The 21,802-nt window shown below is 35.9% G+C and overlaps 2 protein-coding genes across 6 annotated transcripts; one reads left to right on the top strand and one right to left on the bottom strand.

The window, feature by feature from the left end:
- The first annotated feature begins 549 nt into the window (after nucleotides 1–549).
- Nucleotides 550–6,186, top strand: LOC140758338 (sister chromatid cohesion 1 protein 2-like). Of its 5 annotated transcripts, XM_073094458.1 has the most exons (13): nucleotides 560–891; nucleotides 1,630–1,975; nucleotides 2,073–2,110; nucleotides 2,338–2,381; nucleotides 2,514–2,581; nucleotides 2,660–3,033; nucleotides 3,173–3,281; nucleotides 3,782–3,918; nucleotides 4,003–4,265; nucleotides 4,386–4,422; nucleotides 4,527–4,551; nucleotides 4,635–4,767; nucleotides 5,836–6,186. In XM_073094458.1, exons 1-13 carry the CDS (start codon nucleotides 768–770, stop codon nucleotides 5,941–5,943), a joined length of 1,806 nt encoding a protein of 601 aa, XP_072950559.1. In that variant the 5' UTR covers nucleotides 560–767; the 3' UTR covers nucleotides 5,944–6,186. The 5 variants fall into 5 exon arrangements, 4 of the variants coding, with proteins under 4 accessions (XP_072950557.1, XP_072950560.1, XP_072950556.1 ...); XR_012104086.1 differs by having other exon boundaries at nucleotides 550–891; nucleotides 4,003–4,422; nucleotides 4,635–5,619; XM_073094456.1 differs by having other exon boundaries at nucleotides 556–891; nucleotides 2,517–2,581; nucleotides 4,003–4,422.
- A 942-nt stretch (nucleotides 6,187–7,128) lies between these two features.
- LOC140758445 (probable aspartyl aminopeptidase) lies at nucleotides 7,129–16,339 on the bottom strand. The gene is made up of 11 exons (XM_073094616.1): nucleotides 16,203–16,339; nucleotides 15,933–16,068; nucleotides 15,722–15,800; nucleotides 15,212–15,414; nucleotides 14,874–14,943; nucleotides 13,928–14,023; nucleotides 13,614–13,769; nucleotides 11,691–11,867; nucleotides 11,132–11,206; nucleotides 10,828–10,968; nucleotides 7,129–7,541 (listed from the first exon to the last, which is right to left on the bottom strand). Exons 1-11 carry the CDS (start codon nucleotides 16,276–16,278, stop codon nucleotides 7,320–7,322), a joined length of 1,431 nt encoding a protein of 476 aa, XP_072950717.1. The 5' UTR covers nucleotides 16,279–16,339; the 3' UTR covers nucleotides 7,129–7,319.
- Between the last annotated feature and the right edge of the window lie 5,463 nt (nucleotides 16,340–21,802).

The raw sequence follows: 21,802 nt of genomic DNA, 5'->3' as shown, positions 1-21,802 counted from the left end.
ATTAGGGTTGATTCTACCGTTATCGGATCCGATAGGATAGTGAAACTAGTTTATTCGTTGTCGTATCGGAAATTTAATCTTCTCATAGAGGTGCAGAATTAATAAAGGTGTGAATAAAAATATTAAATAATTATTTTATTTTTAATTTTTAAGGTAAAATAGTTTTTATAGTGAAAGAGAAAAAATATTTATTAGGTTTTACTAATAATCAAAATAAATAAGAGGGTCTATTTTAAATGGACTATAGTCAAGGGAGGTTTAGATATAATTATGAAGACTTTATTTGAAAATAAACAATATAATAAGTATATAGATCAACTTAATTTGGTCCGAATAAATCAAGTTATAATTATTAGCCAGACGTTAAGAAGGAAGTGGAAAGACCTAATTACTCGCATATAATATAATATAAGTTTGAGAATAAGAGGGATAGAGGGGGTTAGCTGCTTAAATGTAAACTATAATATGCCCTATATTTAAAATACTACATGGGCTGGGGTGCAAAGTGCAAAACTGAAGTATAAGGGTAATTTGGTAATAGTCGTCTTCTTTTGTGTGTGCTCGCCCTCCCCGTCTTGCCCGTTCTTCCCTGCCTGCCTTCCTTGGCAAGCCTATCTCTCCTCTCTCTCTTCTCTCTCTTCTCTCTTTTATATGTTTCTAGTTATAGAGAGTTTACACACAAAAGAGTTTAGAGAGAGGGACAAAAGAGTTGAGAGAGAGAGAGAGAGAGAGAGAGAGAGAGAGAGAGAGAGGAGAGGAGAGGAGCAATGTTCTACTCACACTCGCTTCTCTCGAGGAACGGGCCTTTGGGCACCATCTGGGTCGCTGCTTACTGCTTCAAAAAGCTCAAGAAGGAACAAATTGCCGACACCGATATCTCCTCATCCATAGGTAAATCTCCCTTTTCTTCGGTTTCCCTCTTGTTGGTCTTCCTCCAACGCCGTCTTCCTTTCCTTATCTGTTGTTTTTAGTAGCGATTCCCACCAATTTTTGGTACTTCCTGTGAGAAATTTCAGTGTGGAGTTCTGTAAAGTTGTGTTTTTTCTTTCTTTTAAACTATCTACGATAGTGCAAAAAAGTTGGTTTTTTTCTTTTGTCGCTCTGTTTTCCTTAACCTTTTCTCTCCTTTTCCGTGACAGGGTTGAGTAGTTGATTAGGTTATGAGAGAGATGTTGATATTATTATATAGTACTGTAGGACTGGTAGGTTTAGAAGCATTTTAACATTACTTCAATATAGAGTAGATTTTTATCGAGTTTTTTTTCCCAAAGTATCGCCGCGGGGAAAAATATTTCCCATTAATCATCTAAGAATCACCGTCTTAGGTAGCGATTCTCCATGTGGCCCTAAGCTAACAAAAATTGTATTAGTTTGGGAAAATAGTTTGAAAAACACTGTATTTTGGGAAATATTTTTTCCTGTAGGTACTTTGCGAAAAAAACTCGATATTTATCTTTGTGCTCCTTGACCTCTTCCTGCTTGGTCATTCTTTAGGGCCCACTAACTTTTCATGTCACATTTCTCTATTTTTCCATATGCTAGTATGATATTTTTAGTAATTTGCCATTCTTATTAACTTCCAATTCCACTCACTGATTCTGGTTTGGTTCTTGTTCTCATTCGGGGCAGATAAGATCATGCCTGAAATCCAAATTTCGTATAGGATTATGGCTCAACTCCTACTTGGAATCGTCCGGATATTCTCAAAGAAAGTTGATTTCCTTTACAATGACTGTAATGAGGCTTTAGCTTATATAGGAAGATCATTTGTGCCGAGACAGCGAACTGTGTCAAAGGGAACAACTAGAAGATCACATTACAAGGTTAAGCATGCCCCACAGAAGGATTCTTTGCCAAGAGAAGTAACTCCCCTAGCACTGATTGAGGCAATGCGTGCACAAACTGATCATGTAACTATTGAAGTACCGAGAACATTTGAGCTTGATTCTTTTGACCTAGAGATTCCAGATGAACTGTATGTACCAGCAAACTGTAGTTAAATGTTGTTTGCATTGATCAAATTAGCTGTCTATTGTCTTCAGATAGTTATTCATATTCCTGGTTTTGTCCAGAGATACAGCTGAACCCCATGAACATGCAGCACTTCAAGGTATGATTCCTGCAGTTTCTTTCTTTATCATGGTCATCCAGCAATTATTCCACATTGTGCTCTAATTTGTTTCTAACTATGAAGACCCACAAGCAATATTTCTAAATAAATTGCCCACAATTATAGGAGGTCCACTTTCATAAATACAAGACACCAATTTTTTTCTGTTGCCCAAAGTTATTCTATTATTCTATAAACTCTTTCTTGAAATGTTTTTCCTGCAACAGATAGCTGGGTAGATGAGCGGGATCAGACTTTCCTCTCTAATGAGGTGATCATTTATTTCCTCGCTCATCATTCATCCATTAATACTAGCTATCAGTGGTTGACGGCCTACTAAATAGAGTTGATTTTTATAGTTGTGCACATGACTGAAGCATTGGTTTTCTTTCATATATGGCAGCAGTATTACCATCGGGAACGATTTGCTCATGCTGAGTTCAATTCTGTTTGTTTTACACCAGTAGATAAGTATGTCAAAGAATTATTGCATTTTTCATGACAAAATCTAGAAAATATTCCTCGTCTAACAATATGTTTGTGAAACAGTGCTTTCCTATCTGATGCGATGGATATTGACCTTGAGATAAGTGAGCCATACACTAACAGATTAGTTGTAAAAAGGGAGAAGCTTCGTGCAAAATTCCAGAATTTAGATGTACATGGAGCCCATGAAAGTATTGGCGCTCAGGAGACAGTAGACGGAGAATCAGCAAATCTGGTGCATCTGGAGAAGTTGAACAAGACACCGTTTCCAGGAGTTACAGAAAAAGAATTTGAACAAAAAGAGCAGTCAGGAACTGTAAGTTTGCATAAAGAACTATCATCAAATGATGAAAAGTCTGGAACCCTTCTTGTGGAAATTTCAGAGGCGACAACTCCAACCAAGACTCTTGATAAATCTCATCCAGCAAGTGATTCAGGTAGAATCTCATAAATGTATTTTTTTGGAAGTTAATGCATGCATGTTAGAGGTATCGTCATGTAAATCATGCCCTTACGTATATCTGGAGAGTATACCTTTGTTAGATTTTGACTGCTTTTTTTTTTTTGTTTGTCCAGGGCTTGTTTCACCTAATTTTGTAGTCAGAACACCAGCTAAGAGAGAGCCTCCTCTGAGATTGAGGAAAAGAAAGAACTTTTATGATGAGAGCATAGTGTTATCAAATGAGTAAGTAAAACCATTTTCAATCAACTAGTTGATCATTATTATTTATTTTTTGAGAATAAGATGCATTTTGCACTCATGAATTTGTGGTTGCTCTTCGATTAGGGTGATTCATTGTCAGCCAATTTTAATGGGATTATTAACTATTATTAAATAATTTTAGGTAATACTTCACTTGGTCCTTAATTTTAGGAAATGTTTAACATAAGTGCAAGTTTTTTTAAAAAAAATAATAAGTGCAAGTTAAAGATGGTGTACTGATCCTTTCTTAAGCATGTTACAAACATATTTTCTTTTGGATATGTCTATAAAAGGTAATAGTAGTGCACTGTACGAAAACAAAATGTATCAGAGAAAATATCTGAGCACCAGAGGTGCACGCTAACTCTGCCCGGCCTTCACAAGGTTCATTATATTGGGCATGCAAATATATGAGGAAAATTGCTCTCCGTTCCTTCTTGTGAAGGCTTTTATATGGAGACACCTATCCTAAATTATTGCAGGACCCTGAGGCAGGGAATACATGATGCAAGTAATCTAGTTTTGAAAAGGAGGAAAGCACCTCATACTTCTCTTGATGCTTGGAAGGAGAAAAGAATTACTTATATTAAGCAAACTCTAATGGACCCTCTAATTACCTGTAAGTTAACATCTTACCTTTTCTAAGTACGTTTATTATTTCATTTTGATCTTCTGTCTGATTGATAGTTCTACTTTCCTGCAGGTATGTCTTCAGACCTACAAGCTCTCTTCCGAAATATCGTTTCTGATTATTCAGCTGCTGAGATATTTTTAAGTCGTGGTGTTCAATCAGACAATGTGCAACAAAATAGTGGTCTAGATAAATCTGCTGATTTAAATGAGTCGTTCCAGGAAAAGGTTGCAGAAGCTTTGGCGCCAGAAACTTATTTAATAGACAAAGCTAATAAGTTGCATGAAGCAACTTCCATGGAGGCATCAGATGCTGCTTTAAATTTTCTGGATATAGTAAGAGTCTTGTTTAGTTTTTTTTCCCCTTCATTGCACCTTGTCAGTTTTAGATGCAATCTCCTTGCTGTTGTTGTAAACCATAATATCACTGCAAATTTTGGTAAATACTGTGTACAGGATCTTGTCTCTCATGAAGGCATCGTTGTTGATCAAGGTATTGTTTTGTGTGTTCTTGTAGAACTTTGGTCTGTTTTGGTGTGATGGAATAGTGAATGGATCGGGTCTGCAGTATTTTCATTTATACATGTTGTTTTGCAGGTAGTGAATGGCCAGTCAGAACTAGGTAGGGGAAAGAACCAGGTCCAACTGAATTTCTATTCTTGTTTTTCTAAATCATGACCACACTTGTTATATCTAATTGTTCAGGGCTGTGGCACAATATCTGCAAAACAGATTTCTCAATTTTAAAGATGAAGATCAAAACAGATTTTTGAGTTTGTCACAAATTCTAGAAGGGAAACCAAAAGGAATATGTGCTAGATTCTTTTTTGAGACTCTGGTATGTATGTTTTCTTCACAATGATTCTTCACTACTGTAGTTCAAGTTGCCCATTGAGCTTGTGATTCAATTCATGTTAAACTGTTTTATACAATTTAAGGAAAATTGAGATGGAAAAAATATAGTCCAATTGCAGAAGCAATTCCTTAGGCAAGTGAGATGTTTTTTTATATGTTTCTACTCTAATTTTGAAGGAATATGATTTATTTAATAAGGTTTATGTTGATCAAAATTGTAAGGTGGATTTTGTGATGGAATCCTATGGTAAAAGTTGGTATGTCATTTTTCATGCATGAAGGCATCTTATATGGGCTTTTTTGCAACTTACTGTACTTCATTTTCCAATTAGCATTATTTTGTCTAATTTTATTGAATTGACAATAAGGAGTCAGAACTATTAGCCATGCACTACTATCTCCAAATCATAACCAACATAAACAACATTCTCATCCTGTAAAATCCACTTCTCTTGTCATCTCTTCTCCTCCCATTCAATCAATGTTTTGATCTTCTTTACTCTTCTTCGTCCCAAGTTTATGTTGAGGTTTCCATTGTAGTGTGCCACCTTCTCCATCACCCTCCATTCTGTCATCAGTCTTCTCAAAGTCATTTTACCCCTTTCGAGAGGCCACCTTTTTTGTCATATTTTGCTACCCTCCTGGTGCAAATCAGCTAACTAATTCTATTTTCTGGTCTAACCCTAATTTATCATTTCAAGGGCCCTAACCCATCCTAGTTAGTAGAGGAAGCACCATGTGCAACTCCTTGGCAATTAAGTAAGCAGAAGGCCCTTGTGGTTTTATATAATGAAATAGCATCACCTGATGCAGAGGCCACCTTCTCCATCAGCAGGTACTCTTTTTAATTTCGGCAAATCTATATCTAAAGTGATGCTGAACAATTGAACTCTTTTTTCCTTCTTTTTATTGTCAGCAATAAATTGTTGTCTTCATAGGTAAGGCTGGTATCCGTCCTTTTTCCACAACATCCATCCGTTCTTAGTGTTGCTGTTATTGCTGTCATGAGTAATATCTGTTTCAATAAACCTCCTTTTCTTTTCTTTTATAGGTTCTGAAGGGCTATGATTTCATCGACGTCCAGCAGGACTTGCCTTATGATGACATTACTATATCAGCAACTCCTCGACTAGAGTCCCAGTTTACAAAAACACGATAACAGGAATAGTTCTTGCCTAACTAGCTGACTAGATACAGAATTTTGACCAGGAACGGAAAATAGCACCATCTGTTTCTTCCTCTTTCTTCAGTTGGTGGGGTTGGGGATTTTGTAGTATAAAAACAGAAGGAATCTCTTTTAGCCCTCGCCTATGTAAACTTGCTGGAGAGGAGGTGTATATATTGATCCCAAAATGTTGGAAGATATTTTACCAGTTTAACTAGTGAAGTTTTCTTGCTCATATTTCTTCCTCTATTTAACTGTTTTTCGCAACAATGGCAGTACGTTACCTTCTATCTTTGGATGAATCAGGATGTCCAGTGTCGATATTTCACTTCAGTAACATAGATTGTGTACTGTGTTCTATTGTCTCCTCCTGGATAATTGTGTTAATAGCTGTTTGGTTTTTCTCCTGGTATTTGTTTTCTCCTTCTGCATTAGCATTCTCAATCTGCTGGGTTTATTATACACAAGTGAAAGAAGCTCTCAAAAAATGCAAGTTTCTACAGTTCCAGGTACAAAGCCAACCAGTGACCAACTTTGTTCAATCAGCTGTATAACATTTTGTGCAACCTGTACAATTATGTAATAATTTGGTGGAGATTATGCAAAGAATGAAATAAAGAAAACAGTAAGCAAATAGCACATAAAAGGATGCCAATAGGATGGCACTCAAATATTTAATGAAAGATGAACAGGCCCAGATTCAAATCTCAATGGTACTGATTTAACTTGCACATTATTAAGTTTTCACTTCTCTCAGAAAAAAAAAAACCACATTAAAGGATATCTTCTCCAAAAAAAAAAGAAAAAGAAAAAAGAAAAACTACAAAATTTGAAGAGAATCTAAAAGTGGGAGCTTGATTTCTTCTATAATCAACCAATATTTTTGAAGATTATAAGCTGGTAGAGTAAGTCAGCTGGATTATTAATGCTAGATAGATAGTGGTATGTAGTCTTGAGACCAAAAAGAAAAAGAAAAAAGAAGAAGCTCAAGATAGTAAATTAAAGATCAAACCAAGTTCAAGCTTAGTAACAAGTAATGTAAAACAGTGACTTATCCAGACAGAATTGAGATATCCCGGTCACCCATTAGACCATAATAAAAATTAAAAAGCTGATGTTGAGGTGGGAGACAACTAAAGGTCTTTTGTAAAACAATACCACCATGTCATGCCTGATATATAAGAAATTAAAGTAATTTGACCATGTTTACTCTCCATCTCATCTCCATAGTTTATCAATAATTAGAAGTATAAAGAAAGCAACTGTAGATCAAATAGGTTGATTTTCTCTCTCTTAATCTCTTTCAGTTGCATCAGTGTCAAACTATGTAATGTGTTACAAGATAGCAAGTGACTATACCTTAAGCAATTCTAGTAATCGACTTTAAGTTTGGCATTCAATTCTGTAAATTCATAGAAGTAAGCTTTGAAGTGCTCGTAGGAATGTTTGGCATCATCAACAGCACACATTTCTCTTATGCTATGCATGGATAATTGCGGTGCACCAACATCGACAGTACGGATACCAGTACCACTTGCCAGTATGGGACCAATGGTTGAACCACAGGGCATGTCATTGCGAACCACAAAGTCCTGAAAGTATGTATTGCAAGAGGAGCGTCAATAAAATTTATTTGAGAACGCAAGCAAAATACAAAAGGATTATATGCAGACATGCATTCAGTAAGTTGAACATGATTCTTATAATAAGAATTAATGCTTTTTATTCATTTGCACAGAATAAAAATAATAATCTAGACAACGAGACAATTCTCAAATGGTTAAAGAGATTCATCTTGTATGAGAAATCTCAAGTTAGAATTTGAGCGGCACCATTTTAAATTGGGACACCATTAAGCTTTCCCTTAAAAAATAATAATAATAATCTAAGATCAAATTTACATAATTTATATATGCTACTGACATTCTTTCAACATTAGGCTTATTTGGAGCAAAAAAAAATTAATTGAGATAGATTATTCTTCTGGAGACAACAATAAATTAGCAATACAAGGTTAAAATTATGGATCAGTGACATGTTCTCGGCAGTTGCTAAGTGTGCACATTCTCAAAATATAGCAGATGCATCTAGAACAACTAGATAACTTATAGGTGAAGTGGGTAATAACAGATGCATTTCATAGACAAGTGCACAATCATATCATGGTTTTGGTAGAATAGTAATGCCATACTAAGTGTCAGTAACTCCATATGATTTTGTTATTTGACAGGTACAAAAAACAGGACATAGCTCATCAGTCATCCCTACAACCCAATTGCTTATAATCAGGGATAGGATATCACAAAGGAAGACAGAATGAAATAAACAGCACAAGTATCTAAAATTTAGAATATGAGAATCAAGGCCTGTCGTGTTAGTGGCATGGGAGTGCTAATTAGCAATCTGATTGAGTGATGACTGTGTCAGTACGACATATTATTGCATAGGGTAACATGGGTTGTTATCAGTGTTGGGGTTGGCACAAGAGAGCACTAGGAAACTCCTCCTATATCGGTGCCTATAATTCACTAGCACATGTATTTGAGACATGAGACGGTGCCAACTGGTACAACAGTCCATGATGAAAATTGTTATTTCAAGTTTTCAACTATACTATTTGTTGTTAAAAGGAAAGAAGTGTTTACTATCAGATCAAGCATACTTATTGGATAATTAGTTGACGATAAGTATAAGCTATTAGATAGATGAACAACACTGTATATCATGTCTTTAACATGCCCTCTCACATGTCCCCTATATATTGCGTGTGTGTAGATGATAGATAACAAGATGTGCGGCTCCTCCACTTTATGCCTCAAGGAAAATTACTTTGATACCATTTTAATTGGCTGGTTAGTCTAAAAGTCTAAGCTATTAGAGCGCAGCGTTCTTTGTTCCTATATTTTAAGTTTCTAACACTCCCTATCAATTTTGAGTTTGAAATATTTTCAATTGGCTAAGTGGACAAGACGCAAATGGGTGGAGTTTTTTTTTTTTTTGTTTTTTTTTTTTGCATTTAATTGAGCAAGAGACTTATCGGGCGTTGAACTCAAGTCGGCCAATCCCGATATGGATCCGCCATAGCCTATCTAGTCTCACCTCGAAACTAGACCATTGACTAGTAATAAGTTTTGGTAGGGTATCAACAGGATCAGTCAATGCCTAATCTAGATCGAACACTTGCTTTTAAGTTAAACAGAGAAAGAGGGGGAAGAGCGAAGGAGTGCCCTACAGAGAGAGAAGAGGTTGAAGAGCTTATCGGGGGGAGAGAGAGAGAGAGAGAGAGAAAGGAAAAAAATTGAATACCTGAGATTGCTAGAGGCCGACAGAGTTGGATCTACATCAAAGGATTTCACTAAACGTCAACAGAGGTCGGATTTGCATTAGAGAAGCATCAATTTGCTTGGGAGAGAGAGATTAGAGAGTAGAGAGAAGGAATGAGAGATGGACTGGGAGTTAGAAAAGAAAACCCACTAGAGAGAGAAGGGAGAAGAGATCGAGTTAGAATCTAGAAAAGATTAGAAAAAACCACCATATAGAGAGGGAAATGTTAATAGAGAGACTGACAAAGGTGTTTGTGGAGTGAAGTAATTCCTAAGAGAGAGTAAAAGATAATTATTTTTGTTCCTCTTAATGTTCAAACACATGGGTGTCATTTTTGTTTAATTTACTCTTTTTTCTATATTTTTAGGATTTTTCAACATTTTATAATAAATTTTAAATTATTTATAAGAAGTCCTATACTGAAATGACTAACCAATCCCTCTAATATAGCCGATATGCATCATTTTTCTGAACGGCCAGTCCCAATCATGGTTCCAAGTTTTAACCGATTCCGAATTGGATCGGCTGAAACGAATTAGGATCAGCTATGGGCTTCAGTCGTTTTGGGTCGAGATCGACCGTATCAACCAAAGCCGCCTGAAATCAAGAGAAAGAAAGGAAGAAATAGAGAGAGAGGAGAGAGAGAGAGAGAGAGAGAGAGAGAGAGAGAGAGAGAGAGAGAGAGAGAGAGAGAGATAAAGAAAGCTCGTCAAAGGAAGTGAGAGAAAAAAGAGAAAATACCTTATCGGAGAAGCATCGCTAGAGAAAATCGAAGAGGGAGAGACCGAGAGAGAAAGGAGTTGGTGAGGGAGAGGGAGAGTTAGTGGGAGAGAGAGGAGAGAGAATTAGAGAGGGAGAGATCGAGAGAAGGGGGTCGGTGAGAGAGAGAAGGGAGTCAGTGAGGGAGAGGGAGAGAGAGTAGTAGTGGGAGAGAGAGAGGTAGTGGGAGAAAAGATCAATAAGAGAGAGAGTGGGAGAGAGAGTTTGATAAGAGAGAGTTAGTGAGGAAAATAGTAAGAATTTTTTTTATTTGTATGAGAGGAGAGAGTATGAGTGGTAGAAAAAAAGAGAAAAAAAATAAGAAAATAATATATATTTTTTAGTTTTTAGATGTATATATGAATTTTAAAAAAGTTAGAATTTTTCTATATTTTAAAAATTATTTAAATATAAACCGATATGGATGACCGATACTGTCAATATGTATCAACATTTTGGATGGCCAATCCCAATCCGGATTTCAATACTTGGAACCTTGGTCCCAATATTATTACAGATACTTGGACCTTGCTTTGAGTTCCAACATGCAGAAGAACTGGTAAAGGTAATTCATTATATATCCAAATAAAGCTCGGTTAGTTGGAAAGTTAGAGAGCTGGCATGGAGATTGCAATTGATAGCAGTGAGGATAATATGGATAAGATATGTGATAATTCTGCCAATTCTAATCTACAACTTGCGAACTATTTGTTGAGAAGCATGAAATAGAGTCCTGCATCACAAGCACAGATAAAAGAGATGATGGCTCCATTAAACTCAAGTTTGAAAAGTGACCTGAATAGGTAACTCGTGCTTCTCTGCAATCTCCCGAAATATAAATGAAGTTACAGCATTTGTGGCATAACGCTGATTTGCATTGTGCTTAATGACAAGGCCTCCATGCAGTTTGGGTTGATGATTCTCCTCATGTTTATCCTACAAAGACAATTAGATGAATAAAAAGTCTTGGCTAATGTTCAGATGCAATACTATAGGGTCCATGAATACACTTTCAGGCAAATGTGATGATTAAAATATCTAAACTCTAAACTTCAAATCCATACACCATATATTTATGAACCAAAGAAGCAAACCGTACCATGTAATTGGGATGTAAAGCATGTGCCATATCTGCAGACACCAGGAAGCTTCTCTGAATTGTCCTTTCAAGCAACTGAAAAGCAGCTTGTGTCAATATTTGTTATATAACTATAAAATTTCTGCAACCTCAGTGAACACCTTTCAAAACCGTCAAAGGAAATATTAGACTATCATATAATACCTTCCATTTTACTGAAAAACTCACAAACAACTGAACAAGTCATTAACAATTTAATATCATGTAGGCCATCTAATGTGACCAAAGAAAAGTACCCAAAATTCTACCTGACATGATGACCTACTAAATTCTGAGTTTCACCTTGATTGATGATATGGATGTGTTTTTCTTTGACCATTAGGTTTGTTGGTTGTCACACAGTTGTTTGTTATGCTTTGTTAAGCCTATCAATACTTAAAACTAAAATGTGCTGAGTTCTCGAGGAGCCTGAAACAGTGAGATGCCGGACACAAAGGGATACAAGACAATATCAAATGAATAGGCCTAACTCTAAGTAATATCTAAAGGTATTTGGTCAAATGTAGACAAAAAAGGCTACCTTGGAATCTGAAGGGCTGAAGAATGTGGTTATTCTTGACAGGGCATCCAACATGGCAGGAGAACCAGCTCCTTGTGCTGAGTTAGATCCCACCTCCTCATGATCAAATAATGCCACCATCCTCACACCAGATTCATCATCAAGAGAACTTTCTGAACAGCTTGAGTCTATCAGTGCCTGAAAGAAAAGACGGAGATAAAACTGCTGCTTGTAAGTGATAAACTTTATTAGAAGATTAAGATATCGAGAAGGTATACAATAACTAGCTAAGAGACCTCAAAGGCAAATGTCAATGCCAATACCATTGGCACTGTAAGCATTTATAAGCAGGTTTGTCTTACCGGTGCTTGGTGCACTGATGCCTTTGACTAGTGAAGAAATAGAAGTGTAAAACCTAATCCAAAACTCTTAAGATTCATGATGTCTGAAAAATAAATACTCTATGTTGTGCAAGATTTATTTTCTCTATGCAAATCCTAGATGCTCTTTCTTCACAAAGTAATAAAATCCAAGAGTTTCATCCTGAATTCAAGAGTTCCATATGAGGGCATATATGCATAGGCACCTAGCTTGTCCACATGCGGCTCACATGCTGTCCAACCATATATAAGGACGGCATAATGCATGTGCATAAGGGCGATTTACCCACACCAACTCTAACACAGTCACTTTTTAAACCTATGTCTATTTGCAGTGTGTATCTCTTCAAAACTGAACACATTATATTGCATTTTTCTACATTTTATTCAATTTACCTCTCTAATACACTTTTACATACATAAAGAGGATTGTGTCGACCCCATTTCTTTGTTTGTCCACCAGATTTTATACATATATCTCTTCAATTCTCAAGATTCTTTTCTTATTAGTTATTTTTTGTAAGAAAAATATGTTAGACTCCCTCCTACTTATTGTGCATTCTAATTCCATACTTTTCCAAAAAAAGGTGCAAACCTACATCTTCCCTCTACTATCTTCTTTCCTGCAGTTATCCAAACAGTGCAAGAAAATTGATTATACACTGTCAAGTGCAACAACTTTTTCTCATTGAACAAGGATGATGTGAAATAGCGATCAATGACTTAAAACCCTTAATTATGAAAGGATCTGCTTGCATGCTTTTCTTGACAAGACAGATGTGAAGCTGCCTAAATAGAATTATATTACTTTGAGAGATGTTGTACTTCCAAAGTTTCAAAGATATATTCACCATTTGAAGCAACTTATTTTGATATACAAGTTTTTCAAGCTTTTCACAATATAAAACTTCAAGCTAAGTCATGAAGAATTATGTCACGTGAAATGGAAATTTTGAGATATAAACCAGAGTCTATGACTCCAAAATTGTAAATTCTGATAGCACATGCTGACAAGATTACAAAGCCACAATCTGATACACATGTTGATACACTTCCATTTATAACATTGTAACAATAAAACCTTAAATGCTAACACATTTCATAGCAAGAACATATCTAGCAACAAAATAGTGCTAACACTGAAAAGGTATTTGAAAAAGAAGTGTCTTACGGTCTTACCAAAAGGCATCAGTGCCGTAATGGATGTATCTTGTATAAAAAGCGCAGGTGAGAGAACAAAAACATGCATTAAAGATATAAAAGGATGCATATCAAACTTTTGTGAAGAAAAGATAACTTTACTTAAAACAATTAAAAAAGAATATGACAAAACTGATCCACAGCAGAGCATCGGAGACAATGTTATCAATTATCCTGTAGAATTTGAGGGTAAAACAAAGCCTCAACAGTCTAAAAGTATTCTTAAATAAACATATCATGAAGCTCTGCAAAATGCAATTACTAATTTGACATTTGAATCATACACATTAGAACCCATTATGGATTCTACAGATCAACCGGGTTTTATCTACTTTTAGCTGTTCAAATGCAGAAGAATACAGACCTTTAGAGAGCAAAATGACATGCAAAGGTTGTCAAGCCTTCCTGAGAATATAAACTCTTTCATAGCACCTCCTACAATGCTTGGTTGAGTATCACAAACTTGCAGCTCAAAATCGCATATTTCATCAGGTTCACAGCATACCTGTTCCGAAATCAACTGTTGCAAGGCAGAATTGATGCACATTATGGATTTTTGTTTCCTCAATTAAAAAAAAAACAATTTCACCAATAGCTTCATAACAGTATTTTCAAGATATGAAAGTAATTATGCTTAACAAGGACAAAGAAAACAAAGCTGAAACTTTTCTGAGATACCTGCAATAACACTGAATGATGTTTCATGTCCTCGACATTCTTTTTCTCACTGGATTCAGCAGGGCCATTTTCTCCTACTAGTTTCTGAATCTCACCCTTCAAGCATGGCCAATAGAATCAGTAATTGCTATGAAAGCAAACTATACAACTCAAGTCTTCCAGAATTTCAGGAACAATTTGCAACAAACTTCTAAAATATTCACCGAAACACCTCAGAAGGGCAAGAAAACAGTATAAACATGCTAAAATATACAATTCGGCTTTTACTATTCTCAGAACACATAATGTCTAATTTCAGTTTTGGCAACAATGAGGTCTTTAAAATACAGGCTTATTACCAGAGCAGGAAAATATTGTGAAATACTAGAATTCTTACAGCATAAAGTTATCAAATTGTAAGTTCATAATTATCAGTATCGGTACTCAGTAGTACACTATTCATATTTGCTTTAATCATCAAGAAGAAATTTAATCTCACTAGTCTTGTCCAAAATCTTCAAGCTCACTATTCTCTTTATCGTATTAATGAACAGGATAGCAATTTTTTATCATATATATACTGCCAGTATCAACAATGACATACTTGAGAATTACAACTTTCCACACACACAAAAAAACTTTAGTCTGACTAGTATTTTGGCTGCATTAATAGTGGTGAAAGATTAATATCTGAGAGCATTTTGCACCAATAGATGAGGCAATAAATTTTCTGCATGTCATCTCAGCCTTGATTCAGATGATAAATATATCATAGATAAACAAGCATCTTTCAACAAGGTGTCATCCAAAAGAAGTAAATTTAACAGAAAAAAGTAGAGATAACCATCATATTCCTTGTGAACAACATTTCTGTGAAATATTAGAGCATACAGATGGATGTTTGCAAATAAAATTCAGTATTTGTCAAGACTCAAGAGAAATTCAAACAAGAATGCATTTAGATCACCTTAACCGATGTTGCTAGCACAGGGAGAAGATGATTGTGAGTGTTAACCTTGAACCCTTCTGTGACGCCCCTATAAATTATATAAGGAAAATGACGTAAAAGTAGAAACTACTAATCAGACAATGAATAACATCCCACAGAAGAAGATAGTTTTTCATTCATTCTTTTACTGCATTTAAAGCTTATGCAACTTTTCTTCTTCTTTAATACTTATTAAAGTATATACTAAATCTTACAACAGTAGACAGGAAAGAAAAGGTACGAAATAGCAAGAACGACATAACACAAAGTCGCCAACCTGGTTTTCCTACCTTATACACTCAAAGGATGATACTTACCTGTCCAGATGAATAGCCAAAGTCGGGATCCTCATTATAGGCTCCTGAATCCTTACAAGCCTATGTGAGTAGGAGACTGATCCCTCCTTATTTTCTCTTACAATCACTCTCCCTGCTAGTGTTAAGTCCCGATCAAACCAGGTGTGCCACAAACCACCCCCATATGTCTGGACGCCGACCTCAAGATATCCTCCCTTTGTAACCTGATGAAGTGAGTTTTCATTAATTAGAAACTTAATCCACAAACCGAGTTTCCTTCTTTGATATCTTTCCCCCAGGACCCCCACCAATTCCAATAATTTCTTCCACCATCAATCCTTCTCTGCTCTTTCCCTTCCTCCATATTCAAACTCATATCTTTCTGTCTTTAGAGTATAAAAAATTTCCAACTCTATTGATATTGTTCATCAGTTTAAAAAGAGTAAAAAAAAAAAAAACTGTGATTCAAATCAGGTCAATCTATATTTTCAACTGTCCAAACAATGGTGTTCGCCAAAATCAAAAGTTTACCTTGGACACAGGCTTGACTTTGAGGCACGGACTATCGGTGTGTGCTCCGACGATATGGAATCCATTCCCAGCAACATATCTAAAATCCAAGACAACCAAACTTTCTTTTACACACCGAGAGACATAAGATCGCATCTTTAATGGCAGAATCCAAACAAAAGAACAAATTTTTCCCCAAAATAATTTCTTTCTACTTAAATGATGAACCCACTTCTTCCCGATGGCAAACGCTATGATAGTCGAGTGGTTTCTGGTGAAGAAGTATTTGTGCCCGACTTCCAACTTCCAGTCCTCCCTCTCAGAAACCTGCTCGAACCCAGCTTGCTTCAAGCGACTCTTCGCCTCCGCTATAAAATTATCATCTTTTAGCAGCGGAAAACATATGATAGAACTGTATAACTCCCTTTTGGTTTCTTCAAGGCATTTTGCCGAACAGAATGCCTTCTAAAAAGATCTTTTTTTAGCGGAGTTTGAGAATTACCAACGGCGTGGAAAGCCGTGGGGCAGGCGTTAAGGAAGTCGACAAGATCGAGGACGACGGGATCGACGGCCGCCATAGTTGCTCTCTCTCTCTCTCTCTCTCTCGTTAGAAAGAACTACTTACGATGTAATCTAATTCTAGATTTAATACCTTGGCGACTTTGCATCCGGTTCTCTTTAGATCGTGATGTTTGCACGTGTTACGCACGCGATCTGCTAGAATTGTCTGGGGCAAAATTGTGATTCATTCAAATATCGATGGCAAAATTGTGATTCATTTCTAACGCACACAATTGACCATCCGATTAGCTAGCCCAAATTGACCATCTTTGAGACGGTACGGGCGACAATCGAATCGGGTTAGTCGGATTCGAGTTAAATTAGTTTCAAGTTGGATCGCGTAATAATACAAATATAGATATGATTTGTTTATTAAATGGGATGGAATTTCTAATATAAGCATAGCATGTTTATTAAATGTGTTATAAGGGTTATCAGGTGACACAAATTATCATAATTTATATAAGTTATTCAAATTATAAATAATTTTTTAGATTATATATAAAATTATTCATGTTATAAATGTGTTAATTGAGTCATAAACGAATTATCGTATCATAAATGAGTTGTCGGAGCGAGTTATAAATAAATTAAACAGAATAAGGTAATAAATACTAATACGATCCGTTTAATAATTGAGATAGATTGATTAACTTATTTACGATCTGAACTTGATTAGACTATCATAAACTTATTCAAAAGATGATTATTAGTTCAAGTTAATTTTTGCAGCTCCTACCTATAAAGAATTATCGGCTCATATCATTTCAAATTTTAGCTCATCATTCTCATGTAACAATAGTATGACATGTGCTAACAAATAGTAAAAGAGATCTATTGTAAACACGCCAATATAAAAACGCTGATCAATATGTTATGGATCAAATTTGGAACGATCCGTTCATAGTATGATCTTGAGATCTTAAGGGATAATAATCTCAAAGGTTTCGAATCTAATGGCTTTGGAATGTTGTCAATCAGAGATTTAAATAAAAAGTTATGGTTAAAATAGTGTAGCAAGGTTAGATAGAGCAGAATGATAAATAACCGACGTTGTAGTGGTTGTTAGAGGATGACGAACGGTTAAGGGTGGTGGTGAATAGCCGTATAGTAGGGTGGCTACTAGAGGAAGAATGTGGCTAGGGTTTAGAAGGTTGGGATGCTTCTACGGTTATGATCTACTTCTAAAAGATAAATGCGATCTAAATAAAGACGATAAGGAATATTTGGCTAAAATTAGATTCATTCCATAATTATTATCAACATATATCCACTTCTATTTATAGGAGTAAAATTTCCTAGTGGATCGGATCCACAAGCGGATTATCCAATTTATTTACAATTTAAACAAGAAGATAAAGCTAACTAACTAATTTGACTAAAATCGACTTAACCCTTGTGGTCGGATCGTAACAATCCACCACACTTTCGACTCCTTGTCTTCAAGGTGACTGTAGTTTTTCATGTCCTTGTATTCGTACAACTTGTCGTGCTAATTAGTGGATTCAGGTTCATTTTCCTTGAGTCCACCTAGGGACATGGCGTGGACTGGCTGGCGCTTGCATCTATGATCGGGGATAAATCGGTCATTATAGTAAAAACACAAGTCCTTTTTTGGCGCTCTTCCAAGTCGTTGGGTACCTAAGCAGTGCGATATCATTTGTCGATTAGGCTGAGCCGTCGGTGCAGGCTGAGTCGAGTTAGATGTCGTCTCTAATGGGCCATGGGATTAGACCGTCTTTCTTCTCTCCTTCTTGCGGATCTGATTTCGTTGATCCAACTTAGACTCCATTAGAACAGCTAAAGAGAATGCCTCATCAGAAGTAGTAAGCCTCAAAGCCTTAACCTCAGCCTGAATGTTAGGCCTGAGCCCACTAATGAAGGTACTCATTAGGGTCAAATTAGAACAGTTAGTGACTTGGTTGCATATTCGCTCGAACTCCTCCTGGTAAGCTCAAACTGTTGTTGACTGAGTCAGCTTAGTCAACATGGTTTGAAGTCCTCTTACTAGGTCGGACTGAACCGAACATAAATTGCATCCGTAAAGTGCTGCCAAGACTCGAATGGTCGAGTCCACTTAGCCGACTGGTACCATCTAATTGCCACACCCTCCATGGTATGTGAAAAAATGTTCCATTAGATAGGTCTAATCTAGTGGGTCTCCTCTAGAAAATTTTGGAAAATTAAGCTTAACGGTCCGAGCTTGGATCCTAATATTTGGTCTATTGTTGCTAGCGAAGTGACCTTGTGGTCGAGGCTAGTCACGTGGATCATAGGCCCATGGGTTTGGCTCATGATGCACCCAGGTTGCACGCTGGTTTGGCTCAGTCTAATGACGCAAGGCCCACCGGGTCATTCCACCATTTATCCTCAAGCTCGTACTTGTGCTCAAGGTCATGCTCATGGGTTCCAAACTAGTCCGCACGAGATGGTTGAACTGGTTCGTGAAAACTTGGCTTGCCTTGAAAATCATTTACTTTATCATCTTCATTCAAATAACCTAACCCTAACCCTAGGGTGTAATTTGGAATTCGACCTAGGGGCGCCGCCACAGGTTGCATGGAGGTGGGCGGCAGGGTTCGGTTGTGGGTCGCCGGTAGGTCCTTCGACCCCCGGTGGCTACGGAAGGGACCATTGGCCCCACTATAGAGGAGAGGCAGTGGCGAGAAGCCTCAACAGAGCCACCCCGACGTAGAGATAGCTTCCCACGGTGATGGCTGTCAAGTTCGACTACTCGACGATCGTCGATAGCTATGGCGGCCACCACTAGTTGGCAGTTGGCCTGAGGAAGCTAGCCGTGGCTATTGGTGGTCGTGGAAACCCCGGAGAAACTCCCACATGAACGGAGATGAGTTCCTAGTCTTTCATGGTCGCTCCTTTCTCGTTCGTCTTTGATTGCGTAATAACCATTGTTCAAAGAACGTCGGCTCTAATACCAATTTTACAGACTAGATCTGGAACGATCTGTCCATAGGATGATCCGAAGATTTTTGAGGGATAATAATCTCAAAAGTTTCGAATCTAATGTCTATTGAATGAAGTCAATTAAAAATTCGGATGGAAAGTTATTGTTAAAATAGTGGAGCAAGGTCAGATAAGGCAAAACGATAAATAACCAATGTTGCAGCGGCCATCGGAGGGTGGCGAACGGCCAAGGGTGGTGGTGGATGGCCGTATAGTAGGGTGGCTGCTGGAGCAAGAAGGTGACTAAGGTTTAGAAGGTTGGGATTCTTCTACGGCTATGATTTATTCCTAGAAGATAAAGGCGATCTAACGACTAAAATAAAATATAAAGACGATAATGAATATTTGGCTAAAATCAGATTCATTCCATGATTATAATCAACAAATGTCAACTCCTATTTATAAGAGTAAAATTTTATAGCGGATCGGATCTACATGCGGATTATCCGATTTATTTGAAAAATCAAATAAGAAGATAAAGCTAATTTGTAACTTAACTCGACTCAACTTGATTCGACTTAACCTATGTGGTTGAATTGTAACACAATAAGGCAATTTAGAAATTAAAATATGTATAAATGATGGGAAAATTATTCTTTGATTTATATTTATCTATTAGTAGATATGTTTATCACCGTTACAATTGGATAAAATTAAGAAAACATATATTAAATTCAGATATAAAAAATGAAATCAAATATTTTTGCCCTTTTCATTCTCCTCATATATCTTTATATTTGTATATAATTCTTGGGGAAAGATATACTAATTCTAGGAAATAAATACTAATAATATCAATGTTTTATATTTTAGATTATATGCAGTAACTTTAGTTATTTCGTAAATATTAATAAGTTTAGCATTTTTTTTGTAAGGAGTCAATAAAAATGAAATTGACAACTAAGGTGTTTAAAAAACTCTTATAGATAATAAGTTTATTGACAAACAAATTTGTGAAGTGGTCAAGTTGGATCAAATACTCTATAAAAAATTATGATTAAATATAATTTTTTTCTTAAGTCAACTCAAGGAATTAATATTGATATACTTTTGTGCTTTGAAAAAGTCATTCTTCCAGTAAGTATCATTATATTTAGCTAACTAAAATTCATAATATACAAAAATTTAGGGAAATTATTAAACTTACAAAAGCTCATAGAAAATAGAATATTTTGCATTTAAAAACTAAAAGTATAAACGATAAATTATAATTTATCCTAATTTGATTTTATTAATAATAAAATAAAAAAGTATGATTTTTTATAATAAATTCCTTTAAAAATAAGTAGGCAATGCTTGACTTGGGCCTTTGTTTCGACTCTTGACCGAGCTAAACTTTTTTTATTTTTTTATTGAAATAGACTATCTATCAAATTTATTATCAAATAAGTCTAATTCACTCTGAGCCTACGGTATAAATCGGGTCAGATCAGATCACATCAAAAAGAGATTGGACTCAATGTATTGAGTCTAATTATCTTATTTGGTTATTTGATTTAATTAGAGCCTTAGTAGGTTATGATTTTATTTAATTAGTTAAATTCAATTCTGTGTAGTTTTGAAAAAATATTCACATAATATTCTACAAACATTTGAATAATATCAAACTATTTTGATAAGATCGTCAACCTCCATATCTATAATTTTGGTATTCACAACTTCTCCAAATTCGGAATCTATCCACAGTGAAATGAAGGGTTAATCCGAAAAAATAAGAAAGATTGGTAATTGTTTATGTCTCTAGGGTTAGCCTCTATAAATATGTAGAGAAAATCCTAATTGAAAAAAAAAAGAATCTGATAATTCAAATTGGCTTTTGCCTTTATCTCCCCATTGGCGCCCTCTCCCCAAGTCTTTGGTTGGCTTCCTCTAATTTGTAACTCCCTCTTCTACAGCAACTCTTCCCCCTTCACACCAAGAAATTAACCTAGCACCTATCTAGCTATTGAAGGGCTATCAAGCTAGGGTTTATCTGACCTTCGGCCATTGTTCAACCGACATTTCAAGATCTAGCCATCCAAACCTTGTGATCTTGGATTTGTTGGAAAGTACTTTTCAAGAGCAACAACATATACAAAATTCAAGAAGATCTAATGATTAGATTATCCGCAGCTTTCGTCGGAAGTTACGAGCCTAATCAAGTCCAGAACTGTTTCAGATCGGATCAAGCTGGTTCGTAACACCCTAACAAAAACGCTAAACTAATCCATTCAGTGTTTTTGTCGATATATAATTTTTTTCCTTAACTGCTGAAAGATATATTAAATAAATTTATATACATAAAACGTTGATTAATTCGACGTTTTAGAAACAGACAAAAATATTTAACTGATTAATATTTTTACTTAGAGATAAAATGCTAAACTAATTAGTATTTTATTAGGGCTACAGTGAATTAGACCCATTTGTTTTTGGTAATAAATTTGAGTAGTAATATCTTTCGGTAAAATTAAATTAAAACATAGTTATTTCGGACAAAAACTCCTTTGTTTCCGATCACTTCTCGCTAACCTTGAAAGGAAGCCGTTATCGAGAATTCTAGTACTTGCCACGTGGAGGTGCGATGTAATGCTTGCG

The sequence above is a fragment of the Typha angustifolia genome, chromosome 3, assembly GCF_048772165.1.
Source record: "Typha angustifolia cultivar Huaian chromosome 3, ASM4877216v1, whole genome shotgun sequence".
NCBI lineage: Eukaryota > Viridiplantae > Streptophyta > Magnoliopsida > Poales > Typhaceae > Typha > Typha angustifolia.
The sequence above is the reverse complement of the archived record's forward strand: the minus strand, read 5'-3'. Positions and strand labels throughout refer to the sequence as shown.

What these genes read in the sequence shown, in the direction of transcription:
- LOC140758445 (XM_073094616.1), bottom strand. Translation starts at nt 16,278, where the DNA reads ATGGCGGCCGTCGATCCCGTCGTCCTCGATCTTGTCGACTTCCTTAAC. An exon ending in TTGGCTATTCATCTGGACAG is followed by an intron (nt 14,944 to 15,211) that starts GTAAGTATCATC and finishes TATAATTTATAG; the next exon opens with GGGCGTCACAGAAGGGTTCA. An exon ending in TGTCATTTTGCTCTCTAAAG is followed by an intron (nt 11,868 to 13,613) that starts GTCTGTATTCTT and finishes CTTTTCTTTCAG; the next exon opens with GCACTGATAGACTCAAGCTG.
- LOC140758338 (XM_073094455.1), top strand. Translation starts at nt 768, where the DNA reads ATGTTCTACTCACACTCGCTTCTCTCGAGGAACGGGCCTTTGGGCACC. An exon ending in TGAACATGCAGCACTTCAAG is followed by an intron (nt 2,111 to 2,337) that starts GTATGATTCCTG and finishes TTCCTGCAACAG; the next exon opens with ATAGCTGGGTAGATGAGCGG. An exon ending in GAATGGCCAGTCAGAACTAG is followed by an intron (nt 4,552 to 4,634) that starts GTAGGGGAAAGA and finishes CTAATTGTTCAG; the next exon opens with GGCTGTGGCACAATATCTGC.